Source organism: Tauraco erythrolophus, chromosome 5 (assembly GCF_009769465.1).
Source record: "Tauraco erythrolophus isolate bTauEry1 chromosome 5, bTauEry1.pri, whole genome shotgun sequence".
Lineage (NCBI taxonomy): Eukaryota > Metazoa > Chordata > Aves > Musophagiformes > Musophagidae > Tauraco > Tauraco erythrolophus.
Window position 1 is genome coordinate 70,403 of NC_141469.1, and position 17,377 is coordinate 87,779.

Here is a 17,377-nt window from a genome sequence, read left to right on the forward strand (position 1 = left end):
CTTTTTTTTTTTAAAGAAGAGGTAAAATGAAATGTCACCTGAAGCTCTACTCTGTCACTAGATGGAACGAACATACTGAGCTCTCCGCGCAATTCGCGGCGTACCCCAGTCTTGACACAAGGGAAGGAAAAAGTGGTTGAAGCATACATTAAATGAGACTGCTTTGACTCAGAATAACCAGGACTTAGCACACCTACCGGATATAACATTGATGTTTCTTATTGGATAGGACAACAATGATTTAAAAGGCTTATTTGAGTCACTAATAAAATCCTAATATGTAGAAAGAAAATAACATGCAAAGTAAACACAACACCTCCTGTTCTTAATTCAGTAAAAAATAGCAACTGCCTGTTCATGCCTGTGATTTAAAAACATAAAATCAGGATTTCTGCTCCCCATCTCAGGTGGCACGGAGCGATTTCGGTGTCTGTGCCTCGTTACTGACATCTGCTGTCCCGGGAATAATACGAACTCCTCGCCAGCCCACTCGTCCCCTCCAACGCTCCTTCCTGCTTTATCGCTCTGCAACACACATCTCGACTCGAGCGAAAGGTCTATGCAGCAATCCGTGTGACAGAAAATGGAGAAAATGCATTAATTTCTTTTTACCTGGAGACAGTCACCGTGCATGACACGGCACCTGGCTTGTGACAGTTCCTCCCTTCTAACACGCGGGAACAGGGGACTCCCATAACCATTCACAACACTGGCCCACTGAGGTTTTTACCACCCCTTCTCCCGTGCCGACAGCACGCGCCTGCCACATCGCACGCCGCTGCGGCGCTAAGCACGGTGCCAGCCCTCAGCCAGACCCCACGATCCGCGGCACCAAGCCTCTGCAACTCGGCCTTCACCAACACGAGTGCACAAACATCTCTAGCATATATCTCCGGACACTCAGGCACAGGATGTATTTTAAGGAAAACACGTTCTTCAGTGAGAAAGCTCATTAATGAAGTTTCTCGTTAGTCACAGGTAACACGCCACCTTATTTGCCCCCAGGAGAGCTCTGCAGGTGGCCCACTGCCCAAGCCAAGCATCCTCCCACGGACTCTGGGGAGAGCGGGCAAATGTAGAGATGTTCTGGCAAGTGCTCACTATAGCTGTATGGCCTGTGCCATCTCCAGAAGGGTGCTCTTACTGATGCAATCACGTCGCTATTGACAGACAGCTCGGGGTAACGAGAGATGCACGAACAGGCGATGGGTAAAACGTCCTGGTTAAGTTTTATGCTCCGGACTACGTAAATCTGACAGGCCCCCTTCTCAAAGCTGTTCTCCACAACCAATTCTGCTCCATGGTGTTTGCCTTTCAGTGAAAAACACTTCCATATGCTGTCTTCCTATGCAAAAATATTTACATCTTTCTCTATATATCGCCTAAATGCAAATAAATGAAAACAAAGATCAAGATAAATACCTCAGGTCAGCGTTCCGAGGAAAGAGTCTTTTCTTCCCACTGAAGTAGACTTCAAAACCATCTGCTGTCAGTCTGTGTGCGTAGTCGATGTACGCAGACACCTCCTGGCGACGAGAATTTCGGTCACGAATGAAGATTATGGACTGGAAAACACCAAGGCGGCCATAAATGAAGAATGGAAACACACCAAGGTGCACATATTTCCATATAAAAACATGTTTAGAGAGTATATAAACATTTTCAACTTCACCTGGGCCAGACTTCTAATAGGAGTTAAGACACTTAAATTATGGCTTATTAAGGCACATTCTTAACACAAGCTTAGCAGTATTGCAGTCAAAATAAATATTAATGCAGCGTCACGCAATGTGTCCTCACGTATTCCCCACATCTCCTGCTGCCACTCGGGAAGGGTTTTCCCACAGGTCCTGGGCCATATGTGCCCGCCCCAAGTACACACTCCTGAAGTGGTCTAATGCCATCAGACATCTATTTTTAAGCAAGAGTGGTTTTGTTTGGCCATTCTACAATGCTCAGGTCCATGCACTGATTACTGGACCGAATTAAGAAGGACGAGAACGTTATTTTTGGGGGGATGCAATTCTACAGCCAAAGTAAAACTTACTCAAATTAATACTCCCAGCAGATTTTTAGCTTTTCAGAAAGATGACAGACTGGAAACCGGTTATCATACACCTCTCTATTCTGTGCTACGACCAGAGAACAGCGCAGACTTTGCCAGCCCTCTCTCTTGCAAGACAACCCCTGTACTGTTTCATTCCTAACAGCTAATGAGTTCCAGAGCAAAAATCTGGTAATTTAAACACAAGCAAACAAACAGCAAGCCACGATCCGTGCCTAGAAATAAAGCTGACTAAAACCAAGTGGCTACAAGTAAGAAAACAAATTGCGCGTTTAGCTGTTGCGCCCGCATGTGTCAGAGCTGAATTAAAGGTGGCGTCGAGGCACCTGGAAGACAGCGACACGTTCGGCAGCAGTGCTGGCTGCGAGAGATCACTCTCGGCCTTAGGGTCGTAACGCTTGGGAGAACTTCTCTGCGGCTGCTGGGATGCACGTCACGGACAAAGGCGTCGATGGGATGGCCTTCTGTGTATCACTTGTTGCCGGGAAACCCCAATTCCCATTTACTCTCTACACATTCTCTGTGCCTTTACCTTTTATTTGCTTTATTTACCAACTGAACAGAGAACAGGTTGGTAGAAGGCAAATCTTTTTCACACGCTACCGCAACGCAAAAAGCAAAGAGACCAGGATGAGTGTGGCCATGCACGGTGCAAGAGTTCTTGCATCCTGCGATCCACTTAGGAAAAACCAAACGCTGAGCGTAGAGGTTATTAGCCGGGAGAGGTATGACAGTATACAACAGTATTTGTTATCTGTACACGTTTGTTTCTACTCAACTGAAATCAAGTGATATTACTTTTCTGAACGTGGGGGAAACGGAAACAATACCACATGGAACTCTTTCAACAAAGATTTTTTTATTTTAACAGCAGCAGCTTTCTAGAGTGTAATGGTTTATCTGGCAAGCCTCTGTTACACTTGAGACATGCTTCCTTTTCCAGTTTCACGTTTAATTCCATCAAAACATGTGTTGCTGATTTTGCAATTTTGAACCATCAACCATGTTGACAGGAAGAGCCCGAATAATCTCCTGCGATACATCTGACCATCTTGCAATACACGTCTCCTCCCTATCCCCAGCACCTCCTGCTTTGAACAACGGATTGATGTGTCTGGAGAGCCCGGCAAGACCCGGTATGAGGCAGTGAGATAAATAAGTGACATACACCCAGTCTTGTATCTAAGCATGGGTGCCGCGTACAGTTGCCTTGCCATGTGCTACGTAACTAAGCACCGCAACGCCGCTGGCTCACTCCTCCCCACGGTGGGACAGGAGGAGAAAATATAACAAAAGGCTTGTGGGTCGAGACAAGGACAGAGAGGGATCACTCACCAATTACAGTCACAGGCAAACCAGAGTTGACTTGGGGAAAAAAATCAATTTAAATTGTTACCAATTACATCAGAGAAGATAATGAGAAACAAAGCCAGATCTTAAAAAAAAAAAAAAAAAAAAAAAAAAATCAAACTCACAACCTTCTCCACTCCCTCTTTTCCTCCCGGGCTCAGCTTTCTTCCCGAATTCTCTACCTCCCCCCAACAATGGCACAGGGGGACAGGGAACAGGAGTTGCAGTCAGTTCATCCCATGGTGTTTCTGCCGCTCCTTCCTCCTCAGGGGAAGGACTCCTCTTCAAACTCTTCCCCTGATCCAGCATGGGGTTCCTTCCCATGGGAGATAATCCTCCAGGGACTTCTCCGACGCGAGTCCTTCCCATGGGCTGCCATTCTTCAACTGCTACGGCACGGGTGCATCCCGCGGGGTGCAGTCCTGCAGGAACAGACTGCTCCAGCGCGGGCTTCACACAGAGCCACGGCCTTCTACGGCTGCAGCCAGCCGCTCTGGCGTGGGGTCCTCCACGGCTGCGGGGGGAACTCTGCTCCACCGTTAACTTCCATAGGCTGCATGGGGGACTGCCCACTGTACCACTCCGGGCTGCAGGGGAATCTGAGCCGGGGCACATCTCCTCCTGCTCCGTCTTCACTGACCTTGGTGTCTGCAGAGCTTTTTCTCTCATGTCCCACTCCTCTGTGCTGTGGGTCCCGCAGGGCACAGGTTTCCCTCCCGCTCGTCTTAATATGTTACTCACAGAGGCGCCAACCGGTTCAGCCTTGGCCAGAGGCGGGTCTCACTTGGAGCCTGGGACGCTCCTAGCAGCTTCTCAGAGGGGGTATCTCTGTGGCCCTTCTCCTGCCACCAAATCCCCGCCACACAAACCCAACGCAACTGACTTCCCCCAGCCCAAAATCATAGAATCATAGAATCATAGAATGGTTAGGGCTGGAAGGGACCTTCAAAGGTCATCTAGTCCAACCCCCCTGCAAGGAACAGGGATATCTCCTACTAGATCAGGTTGCTCAGGGCCTTGTCCAACCTGGCCTTGAACGTCTCCAGGGATGGAGCATCCACCACCTCTCTGGGCAACCTGTTCCAGTGTTCTACCACTCTCATAGTAAAAAATTTTTTCCTAATATCCAACCTGAACCTACCTCCCTCTATTTTAAAACCATTACCCCTTGTCCTATCATAACTGGCCCTCCTGAACAGCCTCTCCCCATCTTTCCTGTAGGCCCCCTTGAGGTACTGGAAGACCGCTATAAGGTCACCCCGGAGCCTCCTCTTCTCCAGGCTGAACAGCCCCAACTCTTTCAGCCTGTCCTCATAGGAAAGGTGCTCCAGCCCTCTTATCATCTTTGTGGCCCTCCTCTGGACCCTCTCCAACTGGTCCATGTCCTTCTTATGTTGGGGACTCCAGAACTGGACGCAGTACTCCAAGTGAGGTCTCACGAGGGCAGAGTAGAGGGGGAGAATCACCTCCCTCGACCTGCTGGCCACGCTCCTCCTGATGCAGCCCAGGACGCGGTTGGCCTTCTGGGCCGCAAGAGCACATTGCCGGCTCATATTGAGCTTCTCGTCCACCAGTACTCCCAAGTCCTTCTCCTCAGGGCTGCTGAGAGATCAGATCCTAAGCTATCAGTCGGAAACGATGGAAGCAGGCCAGTTAGGTGGGGACAACCATGAAAGAAGATCAACCTCCGAGTACTTCCAGCACAGGTACAAACTTGAAGCAGAGGCATTTGCTTTTGAGTTCAATGCCTGTTTGTTTGTTTATTTTTTTCCCAAATACTAGAGGTTCAGTTAATTTCGATAATATTTCGGGAATTTTTCTGGGCCAAACCTATACTACAAAGTTTTTGCAAGTTATACTCTACGGTACGTACTGCTTCCCATAAGTCCCTATATTGACAAACACTGTATGTACTGGGTGGGTCGCCTTGTTCACAGCACACACCCGCTCAACCACGAAGATGGACTCCAACCTCCTGCACGCACTTCTAACCTGAACAGCAACCTGAGGGCTGTTTCATCCAGCTCATTCAAAGCAATTAAACAAAAAGCATGTGATCTGTGTGTCGTGCTCCAAATCTATGAAAGAAAAAAAGGAAAGCCTGGAGAGGTGTTGAGGCAGGAAAAATCCAAACACACACAGCTTTCCTTTGGCCATCATTGGTAAACAGTGCGCACGCAATTCTCGCAGGTATTAATGCCAAAGATTACAGAAGGATTCTAGAAACGACGCAAATGACACGTACCTCCTGCTTACAGCCTGCTTATACATCGCTATCGATAGGCTGGGTAAGAGTCTGGACCATAACTTGCCTGATTTGGGTATTGGGTTTTCCACGGTTCTCAAGCACGTTCTTCAAGCTGCGCTTCCAAAGCTACCGAAATCATCTGCTTAAAAGGCAGGACCGTGCAACTACAAAGGCCTTGGACCTTTATCTTTAAAGGAAACAAACTGTTCTGAGCACAATTTCCACGCGACATCTGAGAAAACATTGTCTATGTTGGAGGCTAGTTCCATTTGTGAACTTTCAAGTTGTAAGAAAAAAAACCAAACACCACCTGCCAGTGATTTACTCCTCTATATATTACATCTTTCCTAAAATTGGATTTGATTCCCAACAAGACCTTACCATGGACACCTAAATGCCAGGGTTTGCCCGTTATTCGGGGTATACTTGTACGCATCGTGAACCAGGTTCAGCGTTCGTCCAAGAACAGAAGACCTGCTTTTGCCCACACCGCCAGGCGCTGCTCAGACTGCTAGGTTGGCGGAGAATTTGTTTGCCTTTTTTCCCATTTTGTTAACATTACCAGAAAGAATTACACTCCTCACAGTAAGGAATATCTGGCTCTTGGAAAAATTCCACACCTGAAGGACCATTGCCCTCTGCTTAGAACACAAGTGTGGAACCAAGGCACAGGACGCACATCACTCCTCTGTGCCCCTCTCCTCTCCTAGAGGAACTGGTATGAGGATCTGCCCTACACTGCCGTACTGCGGGGACAGTCTGACCTGTGGTCTTTGTCTGCTGCCACGTAATGCTGCTTATGAAAAAAAAAAGCTATCGATAGAGGTAAGCCTTCCAAGAAAGACCTCAAATCTGTGCTAATTCCCACATAGCAGAAAGGCTGTCTGTTTTTTCACAAGGTGACACTTTAAATGAGCTCTCCAGGACTCAGACCTTTTTTCTACGCTGGCAAAGCACACAGCAAAGACTAACATTGTTTGTAAGACCAGTTAACATCCCTGGGAAGAGGAAAAACAACAGGTACTTTTCAGGGTTTGAAAGGTACGGGTGCCAATTACCTTACGAAAGCTTTAATCTCTCCCCAAACCCTTGCCTTTTCTCCATCCTCAGAGCAGAACATTTCCACTCCGAAAAAAAACATTTTAATACAGGCTTCTCTTTCGGCACCTCCTCAGCACAGTTTGTGGGCACGTTCGACACACTCATCACAGTTGGTTTTTAACTGCATCCAAGGGCTTTGCTGGACCCGGACCTACAAGATGGCGCATTAACCGGAGCACGCCGTGATTCAGCTTTCTTCGAAATTCTTCTACTGCATTCGTGTTCAAGCGCAGCGCAGCTGAGGAGAGAGAACATAGGGGCTTACAAAGAGTGCAGCCCTGCTGTCTGGTGAAACAGTCCCGTAATGCAGTCCTTGAGCAGCATGCCAACCCGAGGGCAGACGACGGGAACGTAAAGACAGACAATATTTAGGAGTGAATTACTAATCCATGGAGGAAGCCCTCATCAGGTGGACAATATCACAGGGGGGGACCCAGGGGAACGAGCAGAATTAGGCTGAAAGGGACAGGCCTAAAACACATTAACAGTTGAAACATATTTTTAATGATTAGCAATTTATATTTGTGGTGTAGTGTTTGGCCTTATTTGCCACCTGCAGACCCCATTACATCTAACAGAAATACCAGTGGGCAACAGTAGTCAGAGAAAGGACCTCACCTCTCTATCTTTAAACCAGATGCTACTACTATGTCTGCTTTGCAAGTAGGAATAAATTGCTGACCTGTTCTTTTGGTTAGCTGGGAAAGAAAATACCAAAACACACAGGCTTACAGGTTGGGATTTAACCTTCTGCACAATGGATTTTGGATGAACAGGGTGGGGTACAGCAGAAATACGTTTTCCTTCTAATTGAGAGACTGAATGGCCACTAAAGCACGCCTACAATGCGCTTCAGCGCATGTTCCCAGAGTTTCATCTGGAAATACCACTCTCTTAGGCTAATTTTGAAGCGTTTCTAAAACTTGTAACATATCTGAAATTACTTCAGTTTCCTTTGCCTATGCTCTAAAATGCCAAGCAGGCTTTTGGAAAACATGCATCTTTTACCTGCCTATTACTGTAGAAAAGAAAAACAACCAAGGACTTTGAGAGTAAGCAGAGGTGCACAGCAGTCTTTAGACTGCGTTCTTCTCGTCTATCCAAAATAAGCAGGACATGGTCTAAAGGTAAATGTAAATTTTAAAAAACAGAGAAGGAAAAAAAAAAAAAACACAAAAACAAACCAGAAGAGATCCTTACACCTACTCACACAAATGTAAAATTTATGTTTGTCTCATTTTTTTCTCCTCACTAAAAATATCTCCAATCTCTGACCGTACCAGTTAAATCGCATCTCTATAGGCTTTTTTCCCTGTTCCCCACCTAAATGTTGGATTCCAGCCCCAGAGGCCACTGTCTGGTGCCGACCCGGGCCACCAGAGCACGCACAAGTATTCCTGTACGTTTTATTTAGCCAGCAGAAACACAGAGACAAAAACCGTGCCGTAATACAAGCAATACACCTGCCCTGTAACTGGAAATTGTGTTTCTCTGTCACTGGGGCCAAATCCTTCGAGAAGCTGGCCAGGAGTGTGCACTACTTTCATCCACCCAACCAGGTACCGTCAGCTTTACGTCCCAAGAGCAGCCCCTGAGCATCCTGACTGCAGAGCTGTGCTCAAAGCCCCTGTCTCACGGGACTTCAGCCTCTGGCCAGCACGGTGGCACCGCAGAACGGTCGGAGCAAGCGCCACGCAGCTGCTGCCCTGCCCATGGTGACAGTCCCCGGGGCCACACGGCACCGCTCCGCAGCAGCCACTGGGCACCGGCCACAGGTCCGCCACCGAGTCGGCCTTGTTTAACACCTCCCCGTGCTCCCCTGGCGTGGTTCTGGGCATGTGTCAGACACACAGGCACCGCGACGCAGACACACACAAGAACCTAACCAAGCTTTTTTGAACCTGAGAAGCAGCTTTTGTGGGAAAGAATGGCTGGCCAAGAAGCAGATGTTCGAGCTTTCAACTCTTGAGAAAAAAAAGAAAAAAAAAAGGAAAAGATGGTTACCCTTCAGAAGAAGAGATGTTTGCCATGTATGCCAAACATGTGCTTCCCAGTCCCTTACTGTTAAGCATTCAGCAGCTGCTCCAACTGGAAGAAGCTCTGCCGACTGTGAATTTGCTTATCTATGTAAACAGGGTGTTGCCTCAGTTTGAAAACAATATTCTGGCTGAGAACAGCCTGCTGCGTGAGTTTAGAGCAATTCTGATAGCATTAAAATAAGGGAGCTTATTAAAAACAGAAATTCACTCAGAACCTAAAACCTGCTCAGACAGACATAAGAAGTCAGCGTCAGCAGCGAGAAGGTAGCCACAGCCTTCGAGTTCAGCTAACGCGGAACAAGGCAGGTCCTTCCCGGCAGAGAAGAATTCGCATTCCAGGTCCAAGAGGGATAAGTTACTGCAGGTAGTGCTCTGAGCAGAACGAGGAGATGCAAGGAGGAAAGAAGTACGAGTATCAAGGCAGTCGTCTCTGTGCAAAGAAAGGTAGGAGGGAGAAGAACAGTAAAACAACAAGAAACAAGGAAGAAAAACAAAAATAAAAAGAAAATGAAAAAGCAAAGCCAGTGCAGGACTCCCCACCCCACCTGAATTTAGGTATAAGATTAGGGAGAGATGGGTTGCTTTTTAATTAAGACCTATCAAAAAAGAGAGGTGCAGATGTTTCCTGAAACCTTTTTGGGAAGCAAGCTTTTCTTTAAAGCTGCTGCAAAACTACCAGCCTTTTAGTACATTCAGAAACAGAAAGCCAAACCCAAAAACCAGCTTGGTACACGAAAAGAGCAAGCCGAGGGAAGAACACTCCAAACAGCTGCCATCTCGGCCCGCCAACGCTCTCTCGAATGAACAAAATCTTTTTGAACCACCTTCTCTGCTAAGGTGCTGGCTGAGGCCTCGCTATGCACCACAGCCAGACATCGTACCGCACCGTATCATGACTCTCACGATCCCAGAGGAGGCAAAATCAACCACAGGGGGTTTCTAGCTGCTCAGGATGACACTTGATGCCTGCTGAAGAACCTGAGTTCCCATGTGCTTCTTCCAAATCCCTCTGCCAAGCCCCAGCGCACCACGTTTCTGTGGCATCCAGGCAAGAGGCAGGATGAAGGGTCCAGGGGATGTGGGGCCAACGCAGCTCCCTGTTGTGGGGAGATCAAGGAAAAAGCACAGGCTGAGTACCTACTCCAATGCTACAGCCACAGATGGCCTTGCACAGAAAAAGTACGCAAAAAGAGACCTTAAAGAACAGGGACAACTTCACAGGAAGGATCCTTTGCCAATCAAAGCTTTTCATGCTGTTTCATTGTTTCAAAATAGCATCCTTGAAATGTTTTTTGGTAAAACAAGCTGCCTTGCAGGTAAGTCCCCAGTGAAACCTACCGGAATTCGGGAACGGTTTATGGTTTCACCATTTTCTCAGTATTTGCCCCACTGCTGAGCTCTGCTCATATTGAACTTTCACCAGTTCCTCTTTTCCTCAGCTAAATGCCTCTTTCTTTGTTTTTTGGGCGTTTCAGTGCCAACAGTAGTTAAGCACTGAAACAGAGCAGAAGGAAAAAAGCACCACTACCTTCTCCGCTCATTTCATTTCCAATACACCAGCTCAGAGTGTGTGTGACAGCCACCCAGTTTACTGTCAATAGCAAGTCAGTGGCTCTTGCATGTAAACAAATAGACATATGCAAACGTTCCAAAGAATAATTACAGCTGATGCTCTACCGTAATCATAACTTTGATACAAAACCTCGAGCATCCCTAACAGCAAGTCTCAACTCAAGAATCACTGGAAGGAAAGCTGACTGACTCCTGTCTCCCAAGATTTCTTGAAGATGCGTGAGAAAAAGCGTCCCTATTTCTGTGCCTGAAAGAAACCCAGACAGAAACGCTCCTGCGCACACGGGGACAGCAGCCAGAAAAACCCAGTAGCCTGGAGGGCTCCAGTCCCCACTGTGCTGCGGGGAGCCAAGGGGCAGGAAGAGAAGTTATTAGGACACGAGGCTGTGCAGGGGCCTGTCGAAAGCCACGGCACGAGCCAGAGAGGCTGAGATAACCCCATCATGCACAAGCAGCAGGTTTGGCAAGGGTCCCCGGGCTACTTGTTTCTGACAGAGAGGCAAATTTCTGCAGGTTGTAAGTGAAGAGCGATAGTCAAGACCGGCTGAACGAGGCAGGAAAGGCGTCTTTCCTAAATCCAGACTACTGTGGCCACATGACACGTTCACTTCCACCAGAGAAACGATCTTGTTCTGTACTCCACCTATATAAATATCCAAGGAACTGCACGCTAACAATAGGGCATCCTACCAAGTCTTTACAAGCTCCATTTCTACAGTCCGTCCGTAACAAGGACGCGCGAAGACAAACAACCACTTGTTAAAGGGAATTTGCTGACTCAGGGTCAAGGCAGCGGTCTGATCCTGGGAAAGCTCTGTGTTGCTCACCAGCCCGGGCTGCAGCACCAAGGACACTCTTGCATCTTCCACAGCCAGGAGGAAAGGGCCTGCCTCTTGTAGGCAGGATCTGTACCTTGAGTTGATTAGTTAATTAGTTCATTATCTTCAACTCAGTCCAGCTGGCTAATAATGATTGGATGCCATAGCTCTGTCCTTGGGCCACAAAACCAGAAAAATGGCTGACTAAATTCCACCGAAATCTAGTCCAGTCCCTGAAGGGACCAACAACAGATGTCTGGGAAAATACAGAACGACGGGGCCGGTGTGTAATGCTGCTTCCCCAACGCAATATCCTGAACCCCGTCAACCTGCAGCTCAAGCATTCCCTAAACCAGAGGTTTTAAAAATTAAGCTACTAGGGTTTTTTGATGAACTTTTCCCTGTGAGCTACACGATGTGTTCTAAGTCAGACAGCAGAAGCTATCGCAAGCGCAGCTGGACATACGGTGGGTTCCGAGTTGGCAAAAGCCATCACCAGTTCACCACTCACCCATGGCACCACAGGAAATGAACACGTAGAAAGAAACGTAGAAATTCAAGTCACTCTCCTAGCTGGTTCACTGAGAACATACATTTCTATTTTTCCTGCTAAAACATATAAAAGCTGTGTAATTATTAGACATGTAAACCGTTAGACAAACTAGCAAAAGATTTCAGCCTGGCAAGGATGCGAGAAGAAACACAGTCTCTTTTTCCAAAAATATCAAGTTTCAAAAGTCCATAAAAATTTCTTAAGGGTTTTGGGGTAGAGCTGGTTATTTTTTTTTTTCAGCTTGCTCTCCTGTACCTGCTCCATCAGAAGGGCATCAAAGCATTTTGCCTGGCAAACACCTGATTTATGAACAAATTAGTAGTGAGGCATAAGAAACTAGAATAGTAAGGGTGTGCCTCAAAGTCAATGAAAGGGACGGCTCGAAGCCCGCCCAAATATTGTACCAACTGTGCCCTCGAGACAACAGCAGCGCTGCACAGAGGGCTCCTGCACTCACGTCTTGGTCATCCTTGTTCTTCCTCTGATGGAAAGAAAAAAAAAATCATATATTTTCTATTAATTGGCCAAGAAACCTTTCGGGGCCCCAGGGCTGTCCTGCTCGACTTTCTCTCCGGCCGCGCGTGCCTGGACAGGCACCCCGCCAGGAGAAGTCTCCCCACGGCCCGTGAGTCCTGCGGGACCAACAGTCCCCCAGTGTTCGGCGTGCCGCAGGTGTCCCGGGTGCCAGCCGCCCGCTATTTCCGACCGCTTTGCTGCAGGGGTCGGCCAGGCCATCGCGAACAGCGCTGTGCCAACGGGTCAGGGAAAGGAAAATAAAGCCTGTGCAGCGGGAACCTTCAGGGGCTGGGCTTTGCTGGCAAGGCCTGGCCTCCTTCCTCTGGAGGTGCTACTTGAAAATTGCTACTTGTTTGACTTGGAAGCGACTTCACATAGCTGGGGCTGCGCGAGATACGCGTCGCAGGGAAAATCCAGCTGGGAGCAGGTGTGCTGCTTTTTTATTTCAAGTCGTACCGGAGGAACGCTTCCTCTGCCCAGTTCTGAGGGGTTTTCATTTTAGAAGTCTGTTTATATAACTTGTTTTCCAGTGGAGAAAAATGACTGTAAAAATAGTAGAGGGTTAACTTGAATGTCTTTGAACTTGGGGGGTTTGTTTTGGTTTTTTGTTTTCGTTTTGTTTTGATAGAAAAAATAAAACAGAAAAGACCTCTTACAATTACATGGAAAAAATATAAGCAAATAACTTTCCAAATTTCAAATCTTCTCCTATTTTCTGCTGACCTAAGAGTAAAACACGATCCATGCTGTCCCTTCGGTGCCGATAATGGCTGCAGAAACTCTTGCAGTTACATTTTTTCTTGAGGGGATTACAACACAGGACTCACGTGTAGCTTTGGGATTAGATGAATAGCTCAACTTCAGCAAAACCAGATGTCTCCAAAGCCGGTGTTTAAGACACGGCCGAGGGAGCGTGCTGGCAGTGCGAGCAGAGCACAGGAACGCTGGTCGCAGGCCTGGGGACTGCAGCCACGGGAAGGTCACAGAGACAGACTGTCAAAAACAGGCTGGGAAATCACATGAGGAAAACACACCTCCCCGCTTGCACTGCGGGACGAGCAGAGGCACCCCTGCCTGGGCGGCACACAGGGGTCCGGCTGGGTGCGCACCACCCAGCTGAGCGGCCCAAGCATCCTCCGCTGGATCCGGGATTTGTCTCGCAAGACGTCGAGTCTGTATCAGCCAGCAAAGCTACCAAACTCAGCGTTACTTTGCTCTCAACAGACATAACCTGTGTGCACCCCAGAATGTCCCACTGCGTTGGCCAACACCATGTTCTGACAACCTACAGCTGCAGTCAGTGATGCAAACCACAGGGCCAGGTCTACGCTGGACCCTTCCGCTCGTGGGCAACAACCCTCCCCACCCTGAGTAATTTACATTAAGAGACTGTTATCTAGGTAAGTGCCTCCCTAAGGAGGTACAAATACACAATTCACTACGATATCAGAACGTTCTCATTTTGTACCACACTACCTAGCTACGTGGGAATCAACAAACACCTCAAAAAAGCACCAAGTCGCATAGAATTTAACAGCCCTCCTCTTTTAGGCAAGGACTAAAAGGAACACATCACCCCCTGTGCTCTGGGGTTATCCTTACTTCCATAACAACAACTTCAAGGCAAGGATACTGCTGACACAAGCAAGTGCTTGCTTGCTTTTCCGAAGCCTCTGCTTACTACCCCTTGGCCTTTGGACAGCTGAAAAACTAGCTGTGTTTGGCAGGTGCTGAGGGGCTAACCGGTGCTAACATCTACAGCCGCTTTCTTCTCCAAAAACCACAGAATGAGCTCTTTTGTGAACTTATTCACACCAAGGTACAAATAGGCACAGTTTACTAAAACTGCTAAAACATCACTTTTCTTGATGGCAGTTCGGATGAAACCTAGGAGAGACACAAAAGGCAAAGGAGAGGGCAAGCAGAAATCAAAAACCACAGGAGGAACATAGTCTGATACAAAATCCAAGGGGAGCTGAACTCCAGTTATGATGACAATGGCTTCTAGTGGCTGCTGCGGGGTTCACGACCATTTGCTATGCAATCACGTACACACTTCAACTCTCCTTAAGTTATGAGACCTGTAGGACCGCTGCAAGAATCCCTGCCAGATAGAATAAGCATTCGCTGATGCCTCAAGGTTTATATGATACGGTTAAAAAACTGCTTTACTGAGGTCAAGCAAAACAAACTAAGATCCCTGGCCCTAGAGAGCTGCACAAAACTTAAAAAGCAGCTCAAACATCCATCCAAGTTCTTAAGCCTCCACAAAGGGGAAAAAAAACACAAAGCAAAATGAACTAGAAGGAGAAAGATAGGAAAGGAGGTAAAGCAAAGCAAAAGCATCTTACTTTCAACATATGAAAGTTTAGATGCTTTTCATCATACGAAAAACACACTCATTTTTCCCTGTCACTGGGCACAGAAGACAGTTGGGTTGTTGATTTTGAAATCCTAATTAAAAATAGGATTTGATGTACATATGCGTAATTCCACGTGATCTGCTCAGGGTGTAAAACCTCTCAAAGGCACCTCTCCAATTCCACTGAGCATTCCCTGACTCGAGGACACGTCAAGCCCGACCAGTGCCAGCGGCTCCCGAGCCACATTCTGCACACCCACCTGCAGCGCATCCCTTCCAGCCACGCTGCTTCTCTGAGAGGAGAGAAGGATTTACAATCCTCACAGTTTTTCCTCCCTTTTTTTTTTTCTTTTGGTAAGGAGTGACCTTTAATAACAACCCACCTGCCTAAAGAACTCTCTTTCCTGGTATTTGTCAAGGATATTTGAACAGATTTGACTGTAACGAATGTCATGCTTCCAACCGTTGAACTGAACTAGTTGTTCTCAACTGCTTTTTTTTTTTTCTTCCTTTTTTAAAATGCTGTTTACTGAAACATTTGTAAAATGTGCTTGGCAGCCTCAGGGCTTGAACCTCAGCTGCACACCCTGTGTGTACTTAACACCAGAGCTGCTGCAAGAGACCACGGAGAATTTTTCACTTTTGGAGCAGATCAGTTACAGATTCATTGCCCACCTTCACGGGATGGAGACAGGTCCAGGTCCACGAGCTCGTGGCTCTGCACAGACATGGGGCAGTGGCAGGCTCTGAAAAGACTTGGAAGTTTGCAAACTCTTCAGAGTAGGGAGCTTTGACTAACACTTATTGGTAAGTTGCAGAGGTCGTTCAAAGATTTTTATTAATAAATACCAAATCCAACACCCAGAGAAATGATACACTAAGCATCCAGCATATTTTTCCTGCCACTTCCCTTGGGTAGAGCACTCTCACTCACCTCTGCTCTCAGCGATTGCTGACACATTTTGAGGAAAGCATCTGCAAGCAAAGCTGGCTTCCACAAAACTTAATTTCTCTCTTAGCATTCCTGCTTGTAAGATTTTTAGTTATGTAAAGCCTATATTTAAGAAACACACTTCACTTCCTTTGAACATCACTGAAATTCACCTGCTTCTGCCGTGGGAGGACAGGAACCAACCCATCAGCCCAAACAAGTGCCGGGAAATGGTCAAAAGGGAGAAGCCCTTGCAGAGCGCACGATCACAGTGTGAACAGTCAACTGAAACAGAAGACTGAACTGGGAGTGAAAAAAGTAGCCTTAAGTGACCAAACACCCCAAAAGCTCCTGTCAAAAAGAAAAAAAAAACAAGGAAAAAAACAGAACACAACCTAATTAGATTTAAACACGTCTCTGTGGCAAAAACCACAAAGGGGCTGGCTATCCCAGCCCCACTCGCGGGGGCTCCGGGAAAGCTCTCCTTGGAGCAGCTCTGCTCTGTAGCCCGGCGGCAAGCATCCCCTCGTTCCTCAGGTTGTGCATTTCTTTCACCAAATGCCCGCTCCAGCCCGGGCTGGTGCAAACGCCACGTCCCTCCCGCCACGCTCAGAAGACACCGGGCAAGTACGGCTACCAGCAAAATCACGAGACGGCGATCCCTTCCCGTGTAATTACAGGGTGGTGCCACTGTGCAGATGCCTTCACGCAAAGCTTCAGCAGCCCACAAGTAACCAGAAGAACCCTGCACCAAATGTGGATGGAAGGGGAAGGGAAAAAAAAAAAAGACAAGTTTACCCTAAATTTGACAGAGCTGCCTATAATTAGCCTATAGGGCCTTGTCAAGCACATCTTTGCTGTAATTTCTCCTAAAACGTCCCATCAGTGTGATTCAGTCCCACGGGTTTATTTGCTATCAGAAAACAGCCTCGCTAACACATGCTAAAGATGTCTCGCTGCTCCCTGCCTCGCATCTGGAAGGTATCCACGTGGATTTATACGCCTCATGTGAAGCGTAAGTCAGCGGTTAATCCATTTGGCTGTAAATCATGTGACTACGTACTGTGACCACATTAAAACTCTGCCATCAATGACAAAGAGAAAAGTACAGCTAACTTATAATTTTGGTTGACCAAATCAAGCCTGTTCCACAGAATCACATGCCTTTGGTCCCAGTTCTGTCACACAAAGGAGATGCTCGACAGTCACGTCTTTAATGACTTGCACGTACAGCCCACGGGGCTGACAGGCTACAGACTTTTTTCCCCTCAATAGTTATTTACTCAACAAAAGAAAAATAGAGAAAACCGAAGAGTGGCATCATCATGAAGAGTTCCGAAGGGGGAGAGGTGACTTTTATCACAGTTGCAGCCTGAGGTGAAAGATAGAGCGACGGAAATAAGGGATAAGACCTTTAGCACGGCTTCCGGCGACCTCGTGCCCTGAAGGGGGGCCAATGCTGCACCGAGGGCACATTTCAAGCAGACCCTTTGGCCCGCTACTCCTACTGTATGCCAACGCTCTCACGCCTCTCAAACCTGAAGACTTAAGAAGGCGACCTGCTCGCCATTTTTCCTAGCATCCCAAGTACCTCTCCAGTCCACCTGCCAACTGACCAAGCGGTGCAAGGTTGCCCGTTAAACGCAGCCCTTCCAGCCCCCACATGCGTGACCGCAGACCCCTACCAGTCCGCGGGTGCAGAGCGCTGCTGGGATTATCCCCACGTGCAAGTCAGCAAGCGCGACAGGCATAGCCCACCGCTGGCACGCTGCCCCCACGCGACGCAGCACCAGCTATCCAGAGACCACAGACCATGTGGGAC

General features: G+C 47.7%; 1 protein-coding gene across 1 annotated transcript in view; it reads right to left on the reverse strand.

Moving 5' to 3' along the window:
* CFAP299 (cilia and flagella associated protein 299) overlaps positions 1 to 17,377 on the reverse strand; it is a 124,014-nt gene that overhangs the window by 25,234 nt on the left and 81,403 nt on the right. The window contains exon 4 of the mRNA XM_086611954.1: positions 1,423 to 1,565. Within this exon, the coding sequence (XP_086468080.1) occupies positions 1,423 to 1,565 (143 nt within the window). The remainder of the gene's footprint in view (positions 1 to 1,422; positions 1,566 to 17,377) is intronic.